The 27,358-nt window shown below is 41.3% G+C and overlaps 1 protein-coding gene across 2 annotated transcripts; it reads right to left on the reverse strand.

Moving 5' to 3' along the window:
- LOC117669352 (uncharacterized) lies at window positions 1-27,113 on the reverse strand. Of its 2 annotated transcripts, none has more exons than XM_034423715.3 (17): window positions 26,993-27,113; window positions 24,357-24,389; window positions 22,082-22,117; window positions 19,556-19,591; window positions 17,967-18,005; window positions 16,125-16,193; window positions 15,279-15,317; window positions 14,389-14,424; window positions 12,126-12,161; window positions 11,013-11,051; window positions 9,597-9,665; window positions 7,687-7,713; window positions 6,038-6,088; window positions 4,344-4,376; window positions 2,919-2,951; window positions 1,820-1,846; window positions 1-274 (listed from the first exon to the last, which is right to left on the reverse strand). In XM_034423715.3, exons 1-17 carry the CDS (start codon window positions 27,041-27,043, stop codon window positions 272-274), a joined length of 657 nt encoding a protein of 218 aa, XP_034279606.2. In that variant the 5' UTR covers window positions 27,044-27,113; the 3' UTR covers window positions 1-271. The 2 variants fall into 2 exon arrangements, with proteins under 2 accessions (XP_034279606.2, XP_034279605.2); XM_034423714.3 differs by having other exon boundaries at window positions 6,038-6,091; window positions 26,993-27,111.
- Between the last annotated feature and the right edge of the window lie 245 nt (window positions 27,114-27,358).

Genomic DNA, 27,358 nt, shown 5'->3' on the forward strand with positions numbered 1-27,358 from the left:
TGTTTGTGCACTTGGGATTTATTTTTTATTTTTTTTATTTTCACAAAGTTTTTCCCCACACCAAGGAGAGCAAACTATTCTGCTACAGGAAACAAAATCAAGCCATAGGCTGTATCTACTGCCCCCATCACCATCAAGCGAGCAGACTGGATCATTGGATGTCCTTGAGCAGAGCAATCTTCTTCATATTGCAAACATGTAGAAAGCTGCTGGACCTTTCCAGCATATTCAGCTATTTCCATCCTTCTTTCCATCATTTCCCATTTCGGCCTCACTTTTGGGTTTCAGATATAACATGAAGTGGGAGAAAGGGAAAGAATTAATAAACGAAACTTTTGAAAAGATAATTGCTAAGTGATTATAGGAATAGAGCTCTGTTGTGCTCACCAAGATTGATTTTTAAAAAAAAAAAAAAAAATCTGCCAGACTTTTGAGACTAACAATTATGACTCAACCAGCGCAATGTGTTCCTCTGTTAGTTAATAAGCACTTATAATTCTTCTTTCAAGGAATTTGCATAATTAAGGAACTAATCATCCCCTTTTCTTCCTCATTTCATCTCAATGAATCCCACGATATACGGATAGATGATAGATAGATAGATAGATAGATAGATAGATAGATAGATAGAATAGACAGACAGACAAACGGATAGATGGATAGACGGATAGACGGATAGACGGATAGATGATAGATAGATAGATAGATAGATAGATAGATAGATAGATAGATAGATAGACAGACAGACAGACAGACAGACAGACAGACAGACAGACAGATGGATAGATGGATAGACGGATAGACGGATAGACGGATAGATGATAGATAGATAGATAGATAGATAGATAGATAGATAGATAGACAGACAGACAGACAGACGGATAGATGGATAGACGGATAGACAGATAGACAGATAGACGGATAGATGATAGATAGATAGATAGATAGATAGATAGATAGATAGATAGATAGATAGACAGACAGACAAACGGATAGATGTAGATGATAGATGATAGATAGCTAGATAGATGGATGGCTGGCTGGCTGGATGAATAGCTAGATAGATGGATAGATGATAGATAGATAGATAGATAGATAGATAGATAGATAGATAGATAGATAGATAGACGGATAGATGTAGATGATAGATGATAGATAGCTAGATAGCTAGATAGATGGCTGGATGGCTGGCTGGATGAATAGCTAGATAGATGGATAGATGATAGATAGATAGATAGATAGATAGATAGATAGATAGATAGATATACGGATAGATGATAGATAGATAGATAGATAGATAGATAGATAGATAGATAGATAGATAGACAGATAGACGGATAGACAGATAGACAGATAGATGGATAGATGGCAAACCTATGGCACGCATGCCACAGGTGGCACGCCGAGCCATTTCTGCGGGCACATGAACTGTCATCCTAGGTCAGCTCCACCGTGCATGCACGCGCCTCCTACCAAAACATTTTGGCCCTGCCTGCTGTGTTTGTTTGTTTGTTTGTTTGTTTGTTTGTTTATTTATTTATTTATTTACCCACCTCGGAAGGATGGAAAGCTGAGTCAACCTTGAGCCGGTGAGATTTGATCCGCTGATCTGCTGAACTAGCAGTCAGCTGAAGTAGCTGCAGTACTGCACTCTAACCACTGTGCCACCTCGGCTCTTATTTATTTTATTTTATTTTTATTTTTATTTATTTTAGTGTTTATTCTCTGAGCACTGTAGAGATGCTTTTGGTGTAGGAGGAAAGGAAGGCTTGTTGAGGAATGGCAGAAAAGCAAAAAAAAAAAAAAAAAAGCTTCTTACCTGCGTTCCACCTCCACCTTGCGTGCCCTAAAAAGGAATTAAAAGGTAACAGTTCTAATCTGACATCATCCATGACTTCTCAAAACTACCATCTCATAATTGAAGGGTTTCTTTCTCTAGATTAGAAAAAAATATGTGTTCTTTCACACAACCTGGAATGAAAGGGGCCTTTTTGGTATCTGGCCGATGAATTTCACAACAACCTTAAATCTGCATGTTTTTCAACTTAATTTGGATTTCTTTCAATTGTTCTGGGTTTACTATGTTGTCTCTATGGTAGCTGTTTGACCATTTAATATACTATGAAACCTGAAGAATAATGATTAGACGAATAGGCAGAATAAGTATTTTGTATATGTTCTATATAACACAATTTGGTAAACTAGGTTACCAAACTATCATTTGCTTTATTAAATACTTTAGATCACTTCAAAGACCTCCCTTTTTGGATTCTATGGACATAATAATGCACATCTCATCTCTTGTCACCTTTCCCACATGGACATTCAGAGCTCATCTAATTCTCCCCCTTTGCTGTTCAGTCCCCAGGAAAAATCTTCACCCCAATGTTGCTGCTGAATCCATTTTTAAGGGATCAGTCAACGGAAAGGAAGGTTTAAAAAGGCCAGATATTTTGTCTGAGTTAGTATTCAGCTGGTTCAGACCGGTTCGCCCAAACCTGTAGGGGAAATAGCAGCTGGGTCGGCCCAACCGTCCGGCTCTATGCCATCCTATTTAGGCATGATTTTGAGGCCAGGCTCATTATTTTATTTTTATTAAATTTTTATACCGCCCTTCTCCTGCTGGACTCATGCCCGGAAGACGTGCGCACAAGCAAAGCGCATGCACGGAAGACTGGGTGCATGCGTGAAAGGCAGGCACAAGCGTGAACCGGGTGCACACACGCACAAAGCAAGGTTGCGCACGCGGGGCGAACCAGTACAAACCTAATGTGAAACCCACCGCTGATTTTGACCCTCTCTCCTGTGATTATTTCTGATGGTGTTTTTTGGTATAGGAGGAAGAGAAGTAAATGGTGTACCCATGGAAGAAGAATATGAAAGAAAGGAATGGCAGAAAATAAATAAAAGCTACTTACTGACATTCTACCTCCATTCGCAGCATTTGTGTCCTAAAAGGGAAGCAAAAGTTAACTGTTCTAGTTGATATGACTTCTTCAGCCATGCCATCGCTACCACCTTCAGTATCTGGTATATGAACTCCTTCATTTTCCAGATAAAATACAGGAGTTCTTTCACCCAACAATGAATGAAAGGGGCCTAAAGGATGCATTGTAGGTGCATTAAAGTGCTGGGATTCTATACACAAGGAATAACAGAGGACATCAAGGAAATGGAAGGCATTAAATCAGTGGTGAAATCCTCCAAGGATTGTCACTGGTTCGCTGCACACACATGTGCGGTTTGAGCCAAATGCGCACTGCATGCGCATGTGCACCACGCACCAAATGCAAGCTTCATGTGGAAAAAGAAGACTTCACTAGGTAAGTAAAACAGCAACGGGTGTGTGTGTGTGTGTGTGAACAGCTGTGCTGCGTGATTTAGCTTCGTTAGAAAGCAGGTTTTCCTTCTTTCTAGCAAAGTTAAATCGTGCGGCACAGCTGATCGTCGGAAATACCAGTTCGGATGAAACGGTAGCTTTTTTCTTACTACTGGTTCGCCCGAACCAGTAGTTTTTATCACTACTGGTTCGCCTGAAAAGGGGCGAACTGGTAGCATTTCACCCCTGCATTAAATATATATTTAATATTTCTTCCCTCTTAAATATCGGGCCCTACAGGGTGAGAGCTGCATCCAGTTTTTGACCTTCTGAAGGGGCTTGAAAACCTGGCTCAGCCAATTAGCCTGAGGCACCAATGAGGGGGTACCATACTGGAGGTGGAGAGTGGCCTGAGATAAGACTCCGCTTCCAACCTCTTGCTTTATTCCTAGCCATCTTTGTTAATTTAAAGTCAATTTTACAATTAATATTTACTATTTACTAAGAGCTGTGGTGGCACAGTGATTAGAATGCAGTATTGCAGGCTAACTCGGCATTTCATTGCCAGGAGTTCGATCCTGACCAACAGAACAGGGGTGAGTACTTATCTTTACTACTGGTTCACAATGGGAGCGTGTGCACTTCTGCGCAGGTGCAGATCACCAAATACGACGTGTCAGGATGGGTAAGCGGAGCCTCCCACCGTTTTTACTACCAGTTCTCAAGAACCAGACAGAACTGGGAGCAACCCACCACTGCAACAGAAGGTTGACTCAGCCTTCCATTCTTCTGAGGTCAGTAAAATGAGGAGTCAGATTGTTGGGGGCAATATATTGACTCTATAAACCGCTTAGAGAAGGCTGTAAAGCACTATGAAGCGGTATATAAGTCTAAGTGCTAGTGCTATTGTTTTAATATGTAATGCTTTATCTTGTTCTTTTTACTTGGTTTTAAGCTGCCTAGAGTCAACCTCTTGGTGACATGGGTGGCATATAAGTTTAATACATAAATAATGTTGACTTACCCCTTGACCACCACTTCTGAGACCTCCTGAACTCTGCAAGAAAGAGAGAGAAAAATCACCCTGGATAATAAATGTCTTTCTAATTATTTTGTCATATTTTCAGCACATGAGGAGGAGGCCATGCCTGGTTCACTGATGTTTACACAAATAAAATAGGAGGAGAGCTTTGAAGGCTGCAAAGGGTATATTTTATTTTCATTTAATTTATTCAATTTATTCCTTGCAGACATGTCCTTGCTCTTTCTATATACAGCAGCCCAAATCACTCATGGTGAACCTAAATGGCTTAGAAAGATAAAACCCCCAATATAAAAATCGATAATCCCCCAATCAGCCTGTGACAACAAGCAGATTTGTGTGTGAGTGTATGTGTATGTGTGTATATGCATGTATATGTATATGATGTATATGTATACCGTATGTATATGTACTGTATTTTTCGGAGTATAAGACACACCTTTTCCCCCCAAAAAAGAGAGTGAAAATCTGGGTGCGTCTTATACTCCGAATGTAGCCCCGTCCGGCTTCTCAAACGGAGGTTTCAGAGGCTGAAAAAAACATCAGAAACGAAGCTTCAGAAAAAAAGCCCCCAAACAGAGTTTCAGAGGCTTTTTTTCTGAAGCTGTTTTGGAGGTTTTCAGAGGCAAGAAAAAAAGTTTTTTCTGAAACAGAGTTTCAGAAGTTTCAGAGGCAGAAAAAAAAGCAAAAAAAAAAGCAAGGCACAGAGTTCACAACCAAGGAACCTCTTGCTAAAATTCACCTCTGGGAACAGCTGATTGGGGGTGTTCTGGGAGACCAATCCACCTGCCAATAAGCTTTTTTCTTATTTTCCTCCCCAAAAACTAAGGTGCGTCTTATACTCCGGTGCGTCTTGTATCTGATGTAATCTGATGTGAAATTTTAATTTTAATCTGGTTCGCTGAACCAGTTGTTTCAAGGCTGGTTGACCCCACCCACACAGCTCCGCCTCTCCCAGTAGTCTCCACGCAGCCCATTTTGGATGCCAGGTAAGTGCAGGGTGTGTGCGGAGGCTCTGGGAGAGCAAAAAACCGGGCCTACCGGAAGTCCAGAAACGGACCAGTTTCCGGCCTCCCGAGGCCTCTAGTGCCTGGAGGAGGCCATTTTTGCCTTCCTGGAGGCTCCAGGAAAGCCTCTGGAGCCTGGGGAGGGTGAACAATGGGCCTACTGGAAGTATCGGAAGTCCAGAAATGGGCCCATTTCCAGCCTCCGGAGGGCCTCTGGTGCCTGGGGGAGGCCATTTTTGCCCTCCCGGAGGCTCGAGAAAAACCTCCAGAGCCTTGGGAGGGCAAAAATGCCCCTCTGCTGTGGTGCAAGAGGCTGCATAGGCCACACCCCCATGACCATGCCCACCCAGCAACCGGGCAGCGGTTTTATATACAGATTTCTCTATCCATTGAGATCTCCTTTACATGATTTCTCAGCTTCCAAGTCAAGCTTTCTCTGTTTCCAGGTCTTAAAATAAGTTTTTTCCAACCATCCTAGCTTCCTAGCTTCTCCAACGTGTCCATGTTTTCTCTACAAACATTACTACATTTAACCAAATTCCTCCTGGAATATAGGGAAATGCTTTGAAGGAGTGAGCCTCAAGATGATGGCCGTTGTTATATTCACAAAAAAAAAAAATCAGAGAAGACTTCAAGGAAATGAGAGACATTAAATGCATATTGACTTACCCCCTGGTTATTCGACCGTCTTCCACTCCTTCTCCTATTAACTGAATTTTGCTGCTAGGAGAATAACAGGTCAGTCTGGATTATGAACGCTTTTGAAACCATGTTGTGATAATTCATGTTCTGGCACATCTGTAAACCTGGGCCATTACAGTTTATTAAAATAAAATGGACACTAACTATGGTTCAGAAAGCAGAAATTGGACTTTCTGAGTATCTCACTGCTATGCAACCTGCATCGAGGACTATTTGTGTTACTAATGAAAAACTAGGGGTTTTGAAATCCACAGGAGATATACAGAGATAGAGATAGAAAATTGGAAGGGACAATGGAGGTCTTCTAGTCTAACCCTCTGCTCAAGCAAGAATCTTATATCATTCCAGACCAATGATTGTCCAAGCACTTCTTGAAAACCTCCAGTGATGAAGCATCCACAACTTCTGGAGGCAAGTTGTTTCTAATGACTAACTGTTCTCACTGTCAGGAAATTTCTCCTTAGGTCTGGGTTGGATCTCTCTTGAATGATCTTCCACACGTTACTTCTTGTCCTGCCCTCAGACACTTTGAAGAATAAGTTGACCCCCTCTTCTCTGTGATAGCCCCTCAGATATAGGACGCCCTATGATTGCATATTAACAGATTAAAAGAGTTGGAAGGGACCTTATAGGTCATCTAGTCCAACCCCCCACTCAAGCAGGAGACCCTACACCATTTCTGACAAATGGCAGTCCAGTCTTTTCTTGAAAGCCTCTAGTGATGAAGCTCCCACAACTTCTGAAAGCAACTTCTGTTCCATTCTGTTCTCACTGTCAGAAAGTTCCTCCTCATTCCTAGATTGAATCTCTCCTTGGTCAGTTTCCATCCATTATTCCTTGTCTGGCCTTCAGGTGCTTTGGAAAAAAGCTTGATCCCATCCTCTCTGTGGCAGTCCCTCAAATATTGGAACACTGCTATCATGTCTCCCCTGGTCCTTCTCTTCACTAGACTAGTCATGCCCAGTTCCTGCAACCGTTCTTCATATGTTTTAGCCTCCAGTCCCCTAATCATCTTTGTTGCTCTTCTCTGCACTCTTTCTAGAGTCTCCACATCTTTTTTACATCGTGGCGACCAAAATTGGATGCAGTATTCCAAGTGTGGCCTTACCAAGGCCTTATAAAGTGGTATTAACACTTCACGTGATCTTGATTCTATCCCTCTGTTTATGCAGCCTAGAACTGTGTTGGCTTTTTTGGCAGCTGCTGCACACGGCTGGCTCCTATTTAAGTGATTGTTCACTAGGACTCCAAGATCCCTTTCACAGTTACTACTATTGAGCAAGGTACCACATATACTGTACCTGTGCATTTTGTTTTTCTTGCCTAAACGTAGAACCTTACTTTTTTCACCATTGAATTTCATTTTGTGAGATAGCGCCCAATGTTCAAGTCTGTCAAGGTCCTTCTGTATCTTAAGTGTATCTTCTGGAGTATTCCTGCTAGCTTGGTGTCGTCTGCAAATTTGATGAGTTCCCCATCTATCCCCTCCTCCAAGTCATTGAGGAAGATATTGAAGAGTACTGAGCCTAAAACAGAGCCCTGAGGTGCCCCACTGCATACCTCCCTCCATGTAGACGAAAGAAAGGAATAGCCAACGTTGCACAAAAGCTACTTACTAGTTGTAGAGCATTTTTGAGTGTCTCCTAAAATGGGGGGAGGGAAAAGATATCTTTATAATGACTTGGTGGCAGTGTATTCTATCAGCAATTGTGAGGATCAGGCCTGGGCCATTACAATTTCTTCAGATGAATAGTTAGACCCTCAAGGGCCACAGAGGGTGTTAATGTGAATGGGAGAGACACAGCAGACCTATTGCCCGAAGAAATGGCTGCTTTAAAAATATTCTGCACAGAGCAATAGCAATAGCACTTAAACTTATATACCGTTTCACAGTGCTTTACAGCCCTCTCTAAGCAGTTTACAGAGTCAGCCTATTGCCCCCAACAATCTGGGTCCTCATTTTACCCACCTCAGAAGGATGGAAGGCTGAGTCAACCGTGAGCCAGTGAGATTCGAACTGCCAAATTGCAGGCAGCCAGCAATCAGCAGAAGTAGCCTGCAGTACTGCACTCTAAGCACTGCACCACTCAGGCTCTTAAACCCACACTGCTCTCATCATGCCATAATTCCCATTTTCCATATTATATATCCATATCCTACATTTATATTTATCTTGGGTTGTCTGGGCCTTGTCGCAGGCATGTTTAGCTGGTTTTGTTTGCTTAGTAGAGAAAACTTTCCACTCATTTACTAAATGCTTTACTAGCTGGAGTAAAAAGCTGGAATAAAAGCTGAACCTCTCAAGTGGTGAAATTAAAACTTTTTAAAGTTAAAAATTGATTTAAAAGTAGAAAGAGTATTTTAAAAAGAGTAAAAATAGAGTGTAAAAAAGAATGCAAAGCCCTAACCTGCTGCTCACTGTCATCATCTTGGGCTGTAGGAAGCTCTTATATTGATAATTATATTTACATTTTCATTCCTCAGAGAGAAAACATGCCTTTCTTATTACAACATAGAGTGATTGAGATCAAAGAGACACAAGTTAATTAAGACTGTTCTGCGAGGGTTTCATTTTGATTTTAGGAACAAAGGGTTTGGGGCATGGTTTTTTTTCCCCCTTTATTTATTTCTTCAGTTAATTAATTCCTTTAAAAGACAGATATTTATTTATTTATTTAATATAACTTATATGCCGCCCTATCTCCATAGGACTCCATAGGACTCAGGGCAGCTCACAACAATTAAAACAAACCAATAACCAGATATGGTCACGCATCTTTACGCACAAATCTGGGTGAAATTCTGAGTTCCATTACCTAACTATTTTTCAAACCTGGCAACTTTAAGGAGTATGGACTTCAAAGAATTCCCCATCCAGCATGGTTCGAGTTAAATTCTATGCATCTGCTGTAAACCTAGTTTGAAGAACTACCGTGTTTTCCCAAAAATAAGACCGGGGCTTATATTAATTTTTGCTCCAAAAGACACATTAGGGTTTATTTTCTGGTTAGGTCTTATTTTGGGGAAAATATGGCACTAAATGCACCCATCTGGCTGACAATCTTAACTGGGGCTTATTTTGGGGGTACAGTTTATATTACGAGTATCCTGAAAAATCATGCTAGGACTTATTTTCCAGTTGGATCTTATTTTGGGGAAAACAGGGTAGTTCATCTAGTTTGAAAAATACTGCATACATAGGAAGAGGCCTTAAAGAGGCCTGGTAGAATGGGCAGATTGGATAAAGTAGGCAGATACCTTTATTAAAAAAATGCAAATATTTATGGAATGTCCTGCCCTCTTCTTTCTTCTAAGCTTCAGAAAAGACCTGTGAAGCCAGAATCTTTCAAATTCTGACAATAGTCATAATGATGCTCTCCTAAAAAAAATATTCCCAAAAGACATTTCAGAATTATTTCTGAAATGTGTGTAAATGCTTGGGGGGTTGGGAGTGAGTCTCAAGAAAATGACTGATTACATCTAAGAAGGATAACACAGAAAAAAAAATAGAAGAAAGAGTACTTACAATTAGTTTAGTCACCTCTGTGCCATGCTGAGCATTCTCAATAATAGGTAATAACTTTTTTGCAAGTACCTATAAGGAGCAAGAAAAACAATTATCCCCTTTTTGAATTCCTTAATAATATCAAACACCAGTGGTGAATTTCAAAATTTTTTACTACCGGTTCTGTGGGCATGGCTTGGTGGGTGTGGCAGGGGAAGGATACTGTAAAATCTCCATTCCCACCCACTCCAGGGGAAGGATACTCTGAAATCTCCATTCCCTTCCCACTCTAGGGGAAGGTTACTGCAAAATCCCCATTTCCTCCCAATCAGTTGGGATCTGCGAGGCAAAGAATAGATGGGGGTGGGGCCAGTCAGAATTTTTACTACCAGTTCTCCGAACTACTCAAAATTTCCACTACCGGTTCTCCAGAACTGGTCAGAACGTGCTGAAACCCACCTCTGTCAAACACGGTTGGTATTATTTCTATACCTCTTGGAAATAATGCTCTTTTATTATCCTCTTTTATAGCTTCCTTCATTAACCATGTGACATTATTCCTTTTCAAGGACAACAAAGTCAAATTGGGTTTCCAAAACATACGCTGATAAAATAAATCCTTGGAAGGGAATTGAGTAAAGACATCTTACTATCAAAGTTTGAACGGACAGAAAGAGTATTTGAGCCAACAACTGACCATTTTGCAAAAGGAAAAACCCCAAGCAGGGAAAAGTAAATTTGGAGCAACCCTACCCATCCAAAAAGCATCCCTTGGGGACAATCCAAAATACAACTTTCTCCCTTTGCTACTCAGTACCCAGCAATACCATCACTCCATCACTTTGGGAGTTGGTGTTGTCATAAGGTATATAGAAGGTATTATAAGCTGCTTTAAAAAGGAAAATGAACAGCTGAAATGTCTATGGAGATTCTCAGTCATCCAGGTCATGGTTTTCCTAAAGGTACTTTCTCAAGAGGCAACTGGACTTTCTGATTTTTCTCTGAAGACGTTTTGTTTCTCATCCAAGAAGGTTCTTCAGCTCTGACTGGATGGTGTGGAATGGAAAGATTTAGATTCCTTGCAGATGGCTAGTCATTTGCATCCTTTTATAGATTAGTTGAGGCAATTTGGAGGTTGCTCTGTGTCCTCAGGGTCACCTGAGTAGTGCAAATGGGTGTGGAGCCTTCTTGGAACTGATCCACTCAGAGCTAAAGAAGCTTCTTGGATGAGAAGCAAAATGTCTTCAAAGAAAAACAAGGAAGTCCACTTGCCTCTTGAAAAAAGCACTTTTGGGACAACAGGTTAAATGCCTTGGTCCTGCCTGCTCTATTTCTGTTCTGGGGTCTCTGAAGATGCTTTCACGGAGGTGTGGAAAAACAAAAGGGATGTTTTACTAAATGCAAGAAGGGGCAGGATATAAAACAAAAACTACTTACCACTAATTCAGTCATGGTAACTTTGCCTTTACTCATATTCTACAAGGGAAATAAAAGGCATAACTTTTATTTTGAAATGATACCACCTATGTTTTCTCTAACTATACCATCGCTGCCATATTTTATATATGGCAAATGATATGATGTCATAAAATACATCGTAGTCTTTTGCTACCACAAGCTGGATCATCAGAGAGTTATAGTGATACAAAAATGATAGGCATGGCGTGATATCACCACAAAAATAGTTGCAAGTCTCTACTTATCTCAGCAGGTAACACAAATCCCCAAAACTGCAGGAAGATGACATTGTGAATATGTCGTGGCTTGTTCCTATTTCCCATAGGCACACCCATGGCTGGGACATGGTCCCTGCCCTTGCTACTCATTCCCCAGGGCAGGGGTCTGCAACTTTAAACACTCAAAGAGCCATTTGGACCCATTTCCCACAGAAAAGAAAACACCGGGAGCCACAAAATCTGGGTGGGTGTGGCCAACTCAACATCACTCACTTCCACCACTTCTACCACTCACATTAGGGCAGAGAACCAGTTGTTAAAAAAACACCAGGAACCACAAAACCCTTTTGACATCTCTCTCCCTCCCTCCCCCTCTCCTCTTCTCTCTCCCCTCTCTCTGTATCTCACTATGTCTCTCTCGCTCTCCCCCTCTCTCTGTATCTCTCTGTCTCTGCCCCAGCCACTTCTCCATCACCTGCCATTGCCCTTATCTTCTCAGGCCAGGTGAGGAATGACTGGGAGGGGAGGGTTAGGGTTAGGGTTAGGGTTAGGCTAGCCAGTGGTGGGATCACCCGACAGGGAGCCACAGCAGAGGGCCCAAAGAGCCACATGTGGCTCTGGAGTCGCAGGTTGATGACACCTGCCCCAGGGGGAAACATCACCCCAATTTGGGTGGTTATTTTTTGGGGGGAGGGATAGATTGTTTCAGAAAGGAAAGATGAAACAGGCGAAATGTTTTTGCCTTGGCTGCTATGTTTATGCTCTGGGAAGATGCTTTCTGGGAGGGTTAGAATTAGGAAAGGAATGTTTCATCCCACATAAGAACACAATATCACTCAACAAAAAGGCAGAAGATGGAGAAAGAGCTACTTACAATTAATGTTTGCAAGTGTTTTTCAGTCAACTCATTCTACAATGGAAAGAAGCACATCAACGTCTATTCTGACATGAAGACATCCAGCGCCTCTCTATCTAGGCCATCACTACTACCTTAAGATATCATATACATGAATTGCTGCTTCCCTTCCCTTAGGAAACACACCTTTCTTATCCCAACCAGGAGTGCTTAGTCTAAAAATCAAATTTGAATTAACAGTGTTCCGAGGCTTCCGTTTTCTTTTCTTTCTCTTTTCAGTTTTCTTCCACATTCATGGAATCAAAATACCCATTGAGAAAACTGAGGACTAAGGGTTGTATCCCTTATTGTATCCTGGTCAGCACTTCTTTGAGCTTGTCGATCAAAAGGTTGGCAGTTCAGTGGTTCAAATCCCTAATGCCGCATAATAAGGTAAGCTCCCATTACTTGTCCCAGCTTCTGCCAACCTAGCAGTTCGAAAGCACATAAAAATGCAAGTAGAAAAAATAGGGACCATCTTTGGTGGGAAGGTAACAGCATTCCATGCACCTTTGGGGTTGAGTCATGCCAGCCACATGACCAAGGAGATGTCTTCAGACAGTGTTGGCTCTTCGGCTTTGAGACGGAGATGAGCACCGCCTCCTAGAGTCGGGAATGACTAGCATTTATGTGCGAGGGGAACCTTTACCTTTACCTTATATACATATATGTATATGGGAATGTGTGCTAGTTATTACTTACTTGGGTTTAGGGATTTATTTTTTCTTTTATTTTGACTTATTGAGATGTATTCTGTGTTTTGGGAATGCTGCACCAAGGGAGGCTCATTCAATCTCATTGTACACATGTGCACTGACAATAAAGGTTTGATTTGATTTGATCTATGCCTGAGTAGTTAAGATAATCGTTCAGAACAGAAGAGCTTCAGTAGACATAGCCCTTATGGGCAGCACCCGTTTGGAAACATTGTTCTTTTTATTCTGCTTAGTCCCGCTTTCTTCTACTCTCTCTGACTCTTCCTCCCCCAAATAAGTTCAGATGTGAAATACACTCATGCATATTAACTATGCAGATTTGGGTCTCCACCGAGATGTGTTCTACTTGATTTTTAATGTAGCCATGTCAAGAAAATGGACTATTGAAATCCCACGATAGCGTCTCATTTCGCCCAGGAAGATTTAAGCCATCCTGCATACTAAAGCCCCTATTTTACCACTCAACCCACTCCCACCCATCAAAGTTTGGGGAAGGCAGGCATCCTTTTTAAAGAATGAGATGACTACCATAGTTTTCACCATAAAACTCTGCTAAACAAATAATTCCCTCAACACTGTCAAACTATTCACTAAGGCTGCATTACTATTACTATTAGTCTTCTCATCGTTCCTATCACCCATCTCCTCCCACTTATGACTGTTGCTTGTATCCTTACGATTTATATTGATTGTTTCCTGGTATGATTCGATTGCTTATTTGTACCCTAGGACTATCATTAAATGTTGTACCTTATGATTCTTAAATGAATGTATATTGTCTTTTTATGTACACTGAGAGCATATGCACCAAAGACAAATTCCTTGTGTGTCCAATCACAATTGGCCAATAAAGAATTCTATTCTGTTCTGTTCTGTTCTGTTCTGTTCCGTTCCGTTCCGTTCCGTTCCGTTCCATTCCATTCCATTCCATTCTATTTCATTCCATTCCCTCTAAAATTTATATTGATATTGTTTCCCGATTGCTTATTTGTACTCTATGACTATCATTAAGTGTTGTACCTTATGATTCTTGACAAATGTATCTTTTGTTTTATGTACACTGAGAGCATATGCACCAAGACAAATTACTTGTGTGTCCAATCACACTTAGTTTTAGTTTTTTAGTTTTTTAGTTTATTTGATTTGTATACCACCCTACTCCCGAAGGACTCAGGGTGGTGAACAGCCACAAGATAAAAACACATAAATATTTCTATTGGCCAATAAAGAATTCTATTCTATTCTATTCTATTCTATTCTATTCTATTCTATTCTATTCTATTCTATTCTATTCTATTCTATTCTATCCTATCCTATCCTATCCTATCCTATCCTATCCTATCCTATCCTATCCTATCCTAAAACAAGATAACTATCCTCCTAAATATATAAAATATCTCCCTGCTTTGTATACAAATACTAAATTTTGGTGGGGGTGGGGTAGAATCCAAAAAAAGGTTGCTTCATCTCATGCAAGAAAGATATTGCACATGGAAAAGAGAGAAGGTCATCAAAGAGCTACTTACAATTATTTTTATCATGTCTTCCTCACGCAGTTCCGTCTACAATGGGAAAAAAGGGCATCAGCTCTGTTCTCTCATTAAAGCATACGTGACTTCTCCAACCATGACATCTCTACCATTTCATATATCATAAAAATTAATTCCTCGTGCTACATCATGAAGCAGAGGCATCCGCAACTTATGATGATGCCAAAATGAAGATAACCCTGTTTCCCTGAAAATAAGACATCCCCTGATAATAAGCCCAATCAGGCTTTTGAGTGTAAAATAAGCCCCCCCCCACCAAATAAACTCTCCCCAAAAATATTTAAATGCATATGCAGCCGGTCCCCGCCATTTCCTCCGGTTAGGGTTAGGAAGACAGAGCTGGAAATCAGGTAAGACAGCAAGAGGAGTCCCGTCTTGCTCCTCACACCCCAAAATAATAAAACCTCTCCCAAAATAAGGCCAAGCACTTATTTCGGGGTTCAAAAAAATATAAGACAGGGTCTTATTTTCGGGAGAAACATGGTATATGTGCCATGATGTCATCACATGAAGGCTGCAACTACCTATTTGCTGACACCATTCACAACAGCTGCAACATGACATCATTTTGCACATGTGACCACTTGTCCCTCGTCCACATAGGGACATCCATGTCAGAGATCAAAAAAATTTTCTTTAGTATTCAGCCCAGGGAGAAACTTCAGTCCAATTTAGCTGGTGTTTCTTTTCTGAAGAGGATCAATGGGATGTTTTAAGCAGCTTAAAAAGCAAATGTAAAAATAAGTCAGATGTTTTTATTCTATTTTCTGGGTTTGTGTTTTCTGGGCTCTGGAGATGCTTTAAGTGCTGGGTGAAGACAAATTATTAAAGAAAGAAATGGAATAAAATAAATCAAAGCTACTTACTACCAAATTGTACATATAACCATATTTGATGAAGGTTTTCTACAAAGGAAATGAAGAACTTCAATTCTATTCAGACAAGATAAATACCACTAAATATAATTACAGCATCACAGATATCTTCAATACCATATATCAATTTCATGTATATCTTTCACTCTCCAAATAGGAGCTGTGCCTTTCTAATCACAAATGGAGTGATAGAGGACCATCTGAATTAATAGCACTGTGAGACTTTATTGCTGTTATTGTGAGCAAAGACTTTATTTTAATTTTTTTAATTTTAAAAAAATTAAATTAGCAATAGCAATAGCACTTAGACTTATATGCCGTTTTACAGTGCTTTACAGCCCTCTCTAACCAGTTTACAGAGAGTCAGCCTATTGCCCCCCAACAATCTGGGTCCTCATTTCACCCACCTTGGAAGGATGGAAGGCTGAGTCAACCTTGAGCCTGGTGAGATTCGAATTGCCAAACTGCTGGCAATCGGTAGTGCTTGCAGTACTGCATTCCAACCACTGCGCCTCCACGGGTCTTATGCACATTATTACACAATAATTACACATTATTGCAGAGCTCTTCTAAAGGGTTCCTGGCATCTTTTAAGCCTAAGCCATAGGGAAGATCTGTGAAGCCAGGCTCTTTCAAATTCTGACAATAATCAAAATGATGCCCTCCTTTAAATGTTGCCAAGAACGTAGAGCTTCCTGCTGCAATTGTTCCTGAAATATGTAGAGATCCTTTGAGGGGGAGGGGGAAGGCTCAAGAGGGCTGCTATGACCACATCTAACACAGGGCAACATAGAAGATATAGAGGAAATGAGGGAACTTAAGTGTGTATGTACTTACAATCAATGAACATCCCGCTTTTCCGCCATTAATTCCCTTAATAATTTCTAATACCCTAGGCATTATTTCCTATTAGAAAGGAGAAAAAAACATTATGAGCAGGGGTGAAATTCAATTTTTTTACTACCAGTTCTGTGTGTGTAGCTTGGTGGGCATGGTATGCCTTGGTGAGCGCAGCTTGGTGGGCATGGCAGGGGAAGGATACTGCAAAATCTCCATTCCCACCCCACTCTGGGGCCAGCCAGAGGTGGTATTTGCCGGTTCTCCGAACTGCTCAAAATTTCCGCTACCGGTTCTCCGAACTGCTCAAACTTTCTGCTACCGGTTCTCCAGAACCCATCAGAACTTGCTGGATTTCACCCTTGATTATGAGTATATGTAGGATTTGTTTATGATTTCCTGTGAGGTTATGTGAAGAACTGTTTTTACCCCAGCTCCTGCCAACCTAGCAGTTCAAAAGCATGCAAATGTGAGTAGATAAATAGGTACCATTTCACTGGAAAGCTAACAATACTCTATGACATCATGCTGGCCACATGACCAGAATTCATGTGAACAGAGTTGAGCACTGCTCCATATAGTCAGCAACGACCAGCAGAGTAAAATCTGCAGGGACTCTTTTACCTACGTAAAGAAAGCTGGCCTTTGAAGTGCTGAGTAGCACCTGCCTATCCCGGGTTCTTGGGAATGACTTGACAGGTGGATAAAAATGCCAGATCCAGTCTAAATATCTGGCTAATTATGCAAACAACTATAATAATAATATTGCCAACACTAGCTAAAGAACTCATAGCTGTGATTTCACATTATTTTGTACATTAATGATAATTTATTACATTTATGTGCTGCCTGACTCCCAGAATGTCTGGGCAGTTGGTATGAATTTGTTGGGTGTCTCAGAGCTTGGCATGCCAGTCTTAATTTATGGGCTATGGTTATTTCGTGGGTTGTAAGACAGTTTCTAGGTAAAAGATTGTGGGTTGTAAATATACACCCTGTAGAGTCCTTGATGATCACTGAGCTTAGTTGCTTGCTTGCAGACATTTCAATCCTCTACTAGATAACATAATCAGTGTGAATCCACACTAATACACAAATAAACACAATTTCTATCCCAATTTCAATTGATCCAGAAGGGATATAATTGTAAACATCATGGTCTCACAAAAAGAAATGCTACCCTAAGCTACATCAAATCAAGCAGAGTTGACAGCAAATTATGATGTTCCCTGCTGGCCTCCTCTAAACAAATTCATTGGGGAAGCCATCAGGGAATCAGAAGTCACAATCACATAAACTCCTTCCTGTGCAGCCCTTATTTAAGGAGGGCAACAGGAACTGGTGGAATTGCTGTTGTTAAATGACGTGATCACGAGATCTGGTGCTTTATTAATGTGTTGATTAATGACAGAGTTCCCAGCCCCACTTGCCCTCATAATGCAAGGATTACCTGTATTTTAAGTAACCATACTACTGATAACAACCCCATCCACAATCCATTGTTATTGATGGTGTTGTTAGACTCTTCTTCACTTTAGGGTACCCTGTTTTACTGCCAGAAGGTGTACTTTTGACAGGTAAAGCAGTGGCTCCAGCTGCTTCATCAGAACTGGCTCAAGGTTTTACCTGTGCCTTCTTTTTTGATGCTCTGGAGACAATGGGGATGGTTCAGTGGTGAAATTCAGCCGGTACTATCCGGCTCAGGTGAACCATTAGCAACAGCAGCGGGGAGGCTCCATCTCCTGCCTGGATGTCATCATGTCCCGTTTTTGACCCTCTGTGCATGCGCATGCAAAAATATTTCACAAGGAAAGGACAGAGAATGAACAAAGAGTTACTTACCACAAATTCTTCATCTTTACACTCCATTTCTAAACAATCCTGCAAATAAAACAAAAGGTATTACGTCTCTTCTAACATGATATCACTTCTCTGCAGAATAAAATGTGCAGCTATATAAATCTTTGAAATAAAAAGATAGCTACATCATTACTATCATCTTTGATATCACACATGTTGTCAATTGCTTCATTCTGTAGATGAGATACCCTCCTTATTTATTTATTTATTTATTTATTTATTTGTTTGTTTGTTTGTTTGTTTGTTTGTTTATTTATTAAAATTTATATACCGCCCTCCTCCCGGAGGACTCGGGGCGGCTCACAACCATCACGTAGAGTAAAAACAATAACAATAACAATAAATAAAGTTAAAAAAAATACAATAAAAATCCCACAACTAATTAAAAACTCCCAACAGATCAGACAATTTGTTTAAAAAGCCATGTCTTCAGGTCTTTGCGGAAAGAACAGAGGTCAGGGGCTGTCCGGAGCCCAGTGGGTAACTCGTTCCAGAGGGTGGGTTCAGCCACAGAGAACGCCCTCATCCTGGGCGCCATCAGCCAACATTGTCTGGCAGACGGCACCCGGAGGAGGGCAGTCCTATGTGAGCGCACTGGGCGGTGGGAGGCCGGTAGGAGGTGCTCCGGCAAGTACTTACTTATCAGGAAATGTTCTGATTGGCTGTAAAAGATACCTATGGATGAATTGTGTTCTGAAACTCTTTGCTTCATTCTCTTTTCAGTATCCTTCCACCTTCACAGAATGGAAATCTGCACAGAGAATCCAGTGGAATATTCTGCTTGTATTGAATTTCTGTCTCAGAAATGCTTGTTGACAAAAGAGCTTAATAGAAAGGTCTGGTGGAATTCAAGCTATTTGGGATTAAATCACTACATTCCATATTTGTAGTCCTTGACTTATGATTGATCACTTAATGACTGTTGCAGGTTATGACGGACCTCTCTGGGTGTACAGTATGTTTTCAATTGTTTGAAAAATACCTCTTTCTGGCTTCTACAACATTGCCTGGTAAAACAGACTCTGGAAAAGGAGATGAGGAACTAGCAATAGCATTTAGACTTATATACCACTTTACAGTGCTTTACAGCCCTCTACAGCCCTCTCAAAGCGATTTACAGAGTCAGCCTATTGCCCCCAACAATGTGGGTCCTCATTTTACCCACCTCGGAAGGATGGAAGGCTGAGTCAACCTTGAGCCTGGTGAGATTTGAACTGCCAAATTGCAGGCAGCCAGCAGTAGAGCAGAAGTAGCCTGTAGTACTGCACTCTAACCACTGAACCACCATGGCTCATAAATAAATAAATAAACCATCTTACCAATAAAACTGCATTTGGACCAAACAGATGACTCTCACCAATAAGGGACAGAAATTACAGGGAGAGAAAGAAATTGTTCAGGACACTCTTGCCCAATGCAAAACTTCCTTGGACTCAATTCTGAAAAAAAGTGTTGTCCACACTTACAACCAAATAAAGTGGATTTGGGTTTAGGGTCAGTATTGTCATAACACAGGGACGCTTTGCTGCAGGCAAGAAGTGACAGCACGAGATGAAGAAAGAGCTACTTACCATTAATCTGTCAAGTTTTTTTTCCTCCAGAGAATTCTACAATGGAAACAAGCACATCAAATTCTATTCTAACAGAAGGTACCCAGGACCTTTCTATCCATGCCATCACTACCATCTTAGATATCATATATGTCAGGCCTGGAAGCCATCTTTTGCATTGGGCCTTCGGACCTGCCACATTTACTGCTATGGGAAATTGGGAGGGGGGATTGTATGGAGATTCGGATTAATGTCAGGATTCCAAGTAACACCCCCAACAAAAGAAAACTCCGAGGCCTGAGTTTCCTCAAAGTTACATTTTATTAGAGATGTCATATTGGACTGATTGAGGGAGAGGTTTGGGGAGGTCAGTTTTCGGGATATTGGGGTCCTGGCATGGCAGGGACCGGGTGGATGAGGCCCGGCCACTTCAGAGGCCGCCATTGCTATCAACCCAACAGCCAGTGGTCCCTCCTGGGCGCTTCTGACTGGCCAGCCTGAAGCTCCTCCTGGCTGCAGACCAAGGCCACTCCCAGGAGCTGACCAGGGGAGGTCAGCTAACAATATACATGAATTCCTGTTTTCTTCCAATTAAGAAACACACATTTCTTATCCTAACAGGGAGTGGTTACATTAAAAAAAATAGAATTTAATTAATGGTTTTTTTTTTAATTTGATTTATATGCCGCCCTTCTCTGGAAACTCAGGGCGGCTTACAATGCGTTAAGCAATAGCCTTCATACTTTTGTATATTTTATACAAAATCAGCTTATTGCCCCCACAAACTGGGTCCTCATTTCACCTACCTTAGAAAGGATGGAAGGCTGAGTCAACCTTGAGCCTTGGAGAGATTCGAACCAGCAGAAATTGCAGGCAGCTGTGTTAATAACAGGGTGCGTAGACCACTGTACTATCGAGGCTCTTAATGGTTAATTTCCCCCCTCTTTCTCACTTCAATGTTCTTTCATATTCATTGATGTATAATATGAATTGAGAAACCTGAGGGATCATGGTTGTATCCTATACATCAACATACAAAATGATTGCTTAGAAAAGAGAAACTTTACCAGACATGGCACTTGTGAGATAACTGTCAGGTTCTGACGGATGCCCTAATTAAATCATGAACCTTGAGCCAAGCTTCAAAAGAAATCCAGTTATTTATTAGGAGCTTCATGTCGGCACATTCTAGGTGAAGCTAACTCTGACCGCACGTAATGTATTCCCCAATCATGACCCTGTTTCCCTCCTACCCCCACCCCCAGGGTGTGTTATCGATCACATTTGCCAACCGAGCAATTTCACAGGCTGTAGAGATCACTCCCCTCCTGCTGCTGTGGGTAACCCTGGGAGACAGCTTTGAGAGAGAGATATGTCTGGAATGTGCATTTGTCTTTGGCTGCCGTGCTGCTTCGTTGGTTTCCCATCCCACTTAGCTGTGGCAACTTGAAAGCAGGCCAGGGATGCTTTGCGAGTTGACAATAGCACTCTTTTGAGAACATTGTCCATATTTTGTATCCAATGTAGATTCATTTCAGTTACACAACTATACACATAAGACATCCCTACAATGGAATATATTTTTTTTTATTATTCCACTCTACTCTATTCTTCTTCTATTATTTTATTATTCTATTATTCTACTTCCCTTAGCCCTGCTCTCTTCTATCTCCTCTGCACTTCCTCCTGCAAGTAAGTTTAAATATGAAATAGAGTCACTGTTAAATAGTTAGATTTGTGTTCACAACTATATGTGCTCTACTTGATTTTGAATGTAGCCGTATGAAGAAATTGAAATCCCACAATAGTATCTCATTTCCTCTTCCAACTGTAACAAAGAATGTCAACTCAAATTCAGAATATTTTCTGGTCAGAAAAAAGTTTCAAAAAAGATTTAGGACAATCTAAAACCCTTATTTAAGTACTCAACACACCCTGCCCCTCAAACTCTGGGAATGTGTGGCAGTGAGTAATATTTTTTTTAAGGAACAAGTAACATAGGTTTAATCATAAAAAAAAAAAATAACTCTCCTCCTAAATATACAACCTGGTGTCAGGTTTCGGTGTTGTCTCAAATAAATTGCATTTCCAAACAAATAGTCTTTGATGAAATCTTTCATTTATTCAGCACGACAATCTGTTCCCGACTATGTCATAGCCAACACTGACTTCCTGACCCCAAACCTTCCCTTTCCATTCCCCAATTCTCTGCGTCTCATTGGCCATCTTCCAAATCACTCTCCCCATATTTACTACTTCAGCTCCCAGGAATGTCCCCCCTCCCATCCCATCTCCTAGGGGATATTATCTTCTGCGAAAATAACTAGGTGAAAAGTCAAGCGTCCTCTTGCCAGCTGCCCCCTCTTCTCCTCCTTATGTCAGCACTGGAACGAATGTAGTTTGAAGTGCTGACACCTGGAATATCTCAGCATATATAATTGCTAAATTGAGAGGTGGTGTTGGTTAGAACATCACAAGAGATGTTTGATTGCATCAAGAAAGATATTTCACAAGGAAAGGGGGAAAAATGGTCAAAGAGCTACTTACCATTAACTGTGCTAGACCTTCCTCACCCATTGAACCCTACAAAGGAAAGAAAGGGTATCAACTCTGTTCTCATATGAGAACATATATCACTTCTCCAACCGTGCCATCTCTGCCATATCATATAGGTTAAAAATGAATTCCTTCCTTCTTCAAATAGGAAAGGACCAGTCATGTCTTTTGGGTTAAAACTCTTCTGCAGATATGCACACGTGCCTTCATTTCATATGTGAACTAAGATTCATGCTATTCCAAAAGTGCTTTTCCAAAAAGCAACTGAATCATCATCATCTTCTTCTTCTTCTTCTTCCCCTCCTCCTCCTCCTCCTCTTCCTCCTCCTCCTCCTCCTCCTTCTTCTTCCTCTTCCTCTTCCTCTTCCTCCTCTTCTTCTCCTCCTCTTCCTCCTCCTCCTCCTCCTTTTTTTCTCCTTCTCCTTCTCCTTCTTCTTTTCCTTCTCCTGCCATATCCATCATCGGACGTTGGCAATCATGTTGGCGATCCTATTTTTATCAACAGCCGCACAAAAAAGTGCTGTTGAGTTTTATCCAAACCAATCCCTTCAATTTTGAAGCCATGATGTTCTTCTTCTGCCTGGACCTCGTTTGCCTTCAATCTTTCCTTGGAGGATTAAGTGAAGGATGCTGTATTTTTCTGGGTGTCGCATCACATGACCAAAATATTCTAACTTTCGCTTTTTTATGGACTTGATGATTTCCCTTGGCTTCCCCAGGAGGCTTATCCCCTCCTCATTTCTGATTTTGAATGTTCTGAATTTTCTTGGTAAACATTTTTTTTAAAAAAACCCAAAAACAAAACAAAACAGTTCAGTTATCTTTTGGAAATGCACCTTTGAAGCAACTATGACCTGGATTTTGAGAATATCCACAAACATTTAGATTCATGGTACCTATCTCACAAAATCAATAAAAGTCCCAACAGATGCACAACACCCCGAATTTGAATAGTTTTAATGTGAGTTAGATTGTTATACCTGGTTTTGTGGTTTACTCAGTTGGGAGAGCCCAGATTATTTCATCATTTTAGCATATAATGCAGTGGTGAAATGTAAAATTTGTTACTATCAGTTCTGCGGGCATGGCTTGGTGGGGGAGTAATGTGACTGGGTAGGTGTGGCCAACTTTTTTTTTTACTTTTTTTTTTTACTTTTTTACTTTTTTTTACTTTTTTTTTAACTTTTAAAACCATTTTTTCTACAACCCTCTTGGCTGAAGAGTTGCCCAGCTGAATTGCCTGATTGTCGGAGGCTTTTTTTTTCTTTTAAAAGCCTCTGACGACCCCAGCTAAGTTGCCTGATCATCAGAGGCTCTTTTTTCTGTAGAAGAGGTTGTAAAAAAAATGCTTTTAAAAGCCTCTGATGATCCCAGCCAAGCCGCACGATCATCAGAGGCTATTTTTTTTTACTTTTAAAAGTATTTTTTCAGTGAAGAGGTTGTAGAAAAAATGCTTTTAAAAATAAAAGAAAAACTGATGATTACGCGGCTCAGCTGGGCATGGGGGGGGGGGCAGGGATTTTTGCTATCGGTTCTCTGAACCACCTGCCTCCATTGGGATCGGGAGATCCGGTCCAAACTGGGAGCATTTCACCCCTGATATAATGTATTACACAAACTACAGAAAGAGGATTGAATTAGTAGCCAAAATAAATGTTTGCGTGGTCTCAATAATGCTAAGTAGCTAACTACATAACCTTGACTTTGATTTTATGAAATATTTTGGATCATCTGAAAAATCTCTCCTGTGTTTGCAAATGTGTCCCAATAAAATAAACCTTGAAATGGGAGGTGAGGAAATCCATTTACCAACAAAATTGCATCTGATGAAGGGAATATTAGATGAGTCACAACTGTGAGGAACAGAAACTACAACTAGGCCAGTGTTTTTCAATCACAGCAACTTTAAGCTATGTGGGCTTCAACTCCCAGATTTTCTCAAGGTAGCATGCTTTAAGATGTATGAACTCCAATAACTTCCCTTTGTTGGCTAGGGAATTCTGGGAATTGAAGTCCACACATCTTAAAGTTTCTGAGATAGAGAAACATTTCACTAGAGAAGAAAAACCTCTCCATAGTCTCTCCATGAAAGAGCTAAAATTTATCACAGAATCTACAAATTGGTATTTTGTGAGTATGTGTAGAAATAAAAATCTATAGGTTGATGAGGGTTGCTTTTTATACCTCCCCCCCCCCAGGAAATTAAATAATCAAGAACTGAGATTATGCAAGGAAAGAGCATAAGATAAAAAAAAGAATTACTTACCAACATTCTTTCCAACATTCTATCTTCATTTTTCTATAAGAGAAATGAGAGATATCACTCTTATCCTCTTATACTTAATAGAAAAGGTCCCTTTTGCAAAATTATCAATGCAGTTCAAAGATGTGCTAAAACTTCAAAGACAACAATCATCACAATAATATCCTTGCTGTGTATTTTAGAGCCACAGCTGAAGAATGATGAGTTTAGTGGAACTGAAGCACTATTTCAGTGATGGAAACACTGAATGACACACGTGTCGAAGGTGACATGTCATGATGTTTTGGGTGACACACCAGCATTCGCCAGTACGCGATAACAACTGTTCTTGAAAGCACAACCCATTTTTGCAGGACTTTTGGAGGCTCTGGTGGCCACACAAGAACGGGGTGTGATCTCCAGAGCCACCAGAAATTACACAAGAGGTTTTTTCTCTTGTGTGGCCTTCAGCATCTCAATAAATCATGCAAGAACAGGGCCAGTTTTCCAGTGACTTTCAGAGGGCTTAGGGCCGTAATAGCAAACATATGGCACACGTGCCATAGCAGAGCTCAGCTCCACTGCACATGCATGCACGAGCCTTCCACCGGCCAGCTAACTTTCAGGATGCATGGGGAGGCAGGGCGCATGTGGGAAACATGTGCGCATGTGCAGCGGGGGTCGTACATACATGCATGGGGGTGGGGGTCACGCGCACATGCGTGGGGAGCACAGGGGGATGCACTGCATCCCCCCACGGCCCGTTTTTGGGCCCAGGAGGCTGCACGGACAGCGTGGGGGAGTCGTGCGTCATGTGCAGGTGGCTCCGCATTGCATTATGGGTGCCGGCATGCACGTACACTGTCATGCATGCATGCATGCATGCACTTTCAGCACACGATGAGAAAAAGGTTAGCCATCACTGGTTTAGGGGCTGACGAAGAGCATTCTCCGAAGCTACTTCAAGAATTTATTTTATTTTATTTATTTTATTTTATTAAATTTCTATACCGCCCTTCTCCCAAAGGACTCAGGGCGGTGAACAGCCAAGAAATAAAACACAGAGATACAAAATTTAAAATAAATTAAAACAGATTAAACAATTTGGCTAAATTTTAAAATATCCCACAATTAAACAAATTAAAATTAATGTTTAAAATTTAAATTTAAAAATTTTAAAAGGGAGAAGATTTAGGCCAGGCCAGCTTGATGGAATAAAAACGTTTTAAGCGCGCGACGGAAGGTGCGCAGATCCGGGATCCTCCGTATCTCCGCGGGGAGCTCGTTCCAGATCGTAGGTGCCCCCACAGAGAAGGCTCTCCCCCTGGGTGCCGCCAGTCGACATTGTTTGGCCGACGGCACCCGGAGGAGCCCCTCTCTATGGGAGCATACTGGCCGGTGTGAATGAAAGCTTCTGGGGGCTTTCATGTCTGAGAGAGGATTAGAACGTACATTTTCACTTGATTTGGCAAAGTGAATTCCATCCCAACCCAAACTATTTCTCCCTCTCAGAATTCTCAGGCAAATGTTATCTACATCTACTACCAGTTGAAAAAACAATACCCTAGACCCGTGATGGCGAACCTACGGCACGCGTGCCACAGATGGCATTTGAAGCCATATTGGTGGTCACGTGAGCTCAGTTCCCAGTTGATTTTCAGGCCTTCCAGTCCCACCGGAAGTCAGCAAATGGGCCGTTTCCGGACTCCAGTGGGCCTCCGGGGGCATGGGGAAGGCTGTTTTTGTCCTCCCCAGGCTCCTAAAAAGCATCTGGAGCTTGGGGAGGGGAAAAATGGGCCTACCGGGCCCACTGTGCCATCACGTACCAAAAGTGGGGGGGAACGCGGGGGGTCGCAAGCACGTGTGGGGTGGGGTGGGGTGCATTGAATTATGGGTGTGGGCACACGCATGCACGACCTCCCCATGCTCCCCTCGCTTTTGGCATGCGATGGCAAAAAGTTTACCATCACTGCCCTAGACAAAGCTCTGGGCTCGGTGATTTATACCTACTTTTTTTCCTGGTACAACTCTGAGTTTTTTTGGGAGAAAAGGGAGCATATGCATTTTCCCCAATGTAGTCATTTGCCCATTTGCAAAACAGGGAGAAATTACAACCAGAAGCATTTTCAACCTTCTGCATTGATCCAATTCAGTAGATCCAACAAGAAGTTCAACAAGAAGTTATCTCTGACTCTAATGCTAAGGTGTTGTTGTTGTTGTTAGTTGCGAAGTCATGTTCAACCCATCGCGACCCCATGGACAACATTCCTCCACGCCTTCCTGTCTTCTACCATCCTCTGGAGTCCATTTAAGCTCATGCCGACTGCTTCAGTGTCTCCATCCAGCCACCTCATTCTCTGCCTTCCCCTTCTTCTTTTGCCTCCAATCTTTCCCAGCATTAGGCTCTTCTCCTAATGCTAAGGTAAACACTGAAAAAGCTAATGCAGAGAACAGGATGTCAACCTGAATTCAGAACTACAGCTACAGTTGGATTCCTGATAATTAAAAGATGAACCAAAGCCCTCTGCCTGATTTTTTCAATCCCTTCACAAAGAAATGTGTAATTAAAGCATGGAGGTAAGCTCAACAAAATGGTTACTCATTTCATCTGCAGGCACCCCAGCTGAAACGCTATTGCAAACCACAAAATTTAGTCTTACCAGCTGTGTAGAAAGCGTAAAAGTTAAAGCAAAGATTAAAAGGAGATACATTTTCTCATTGCTCTTCAGATCTTCTGGTCCTTGTTGTTCTAGGTGACATTACTCAGCTCCATTGCCACATTTTAATATCTTAATCTGCAGGCCTCATTGCCCAAATCCAATACCTCTATTGTTACTTGATTTACATGGAAATGTTAGGTTTCCATTGCATCATGCACAATTATTCCATCATCCATGTTCAAATTGAAGCTAAAAGGCAGAGGTTGTGCAAGGTTCTAACATCATAGAAGAAATCCTCAAATGGGCTTCTTCCTGGAAGGACTAAAGAGGTGAGCTTCATAAATCCAGATGACCACTTAAATGGCA

This window comes from Pantherophis guttatus, chromosome 10 (genome assembly GCF_059756535.1).
Source record: "Pantherophis guttatus breed Tessera chromosome 10, ASM5975653v1, whole genome shotgun sequence".
NCBI lineage: Eukaryota > Metazoa > Chordata > Lepidosauria > Squamata > Colubridae > Pantherophis > Pantherophis guttatus.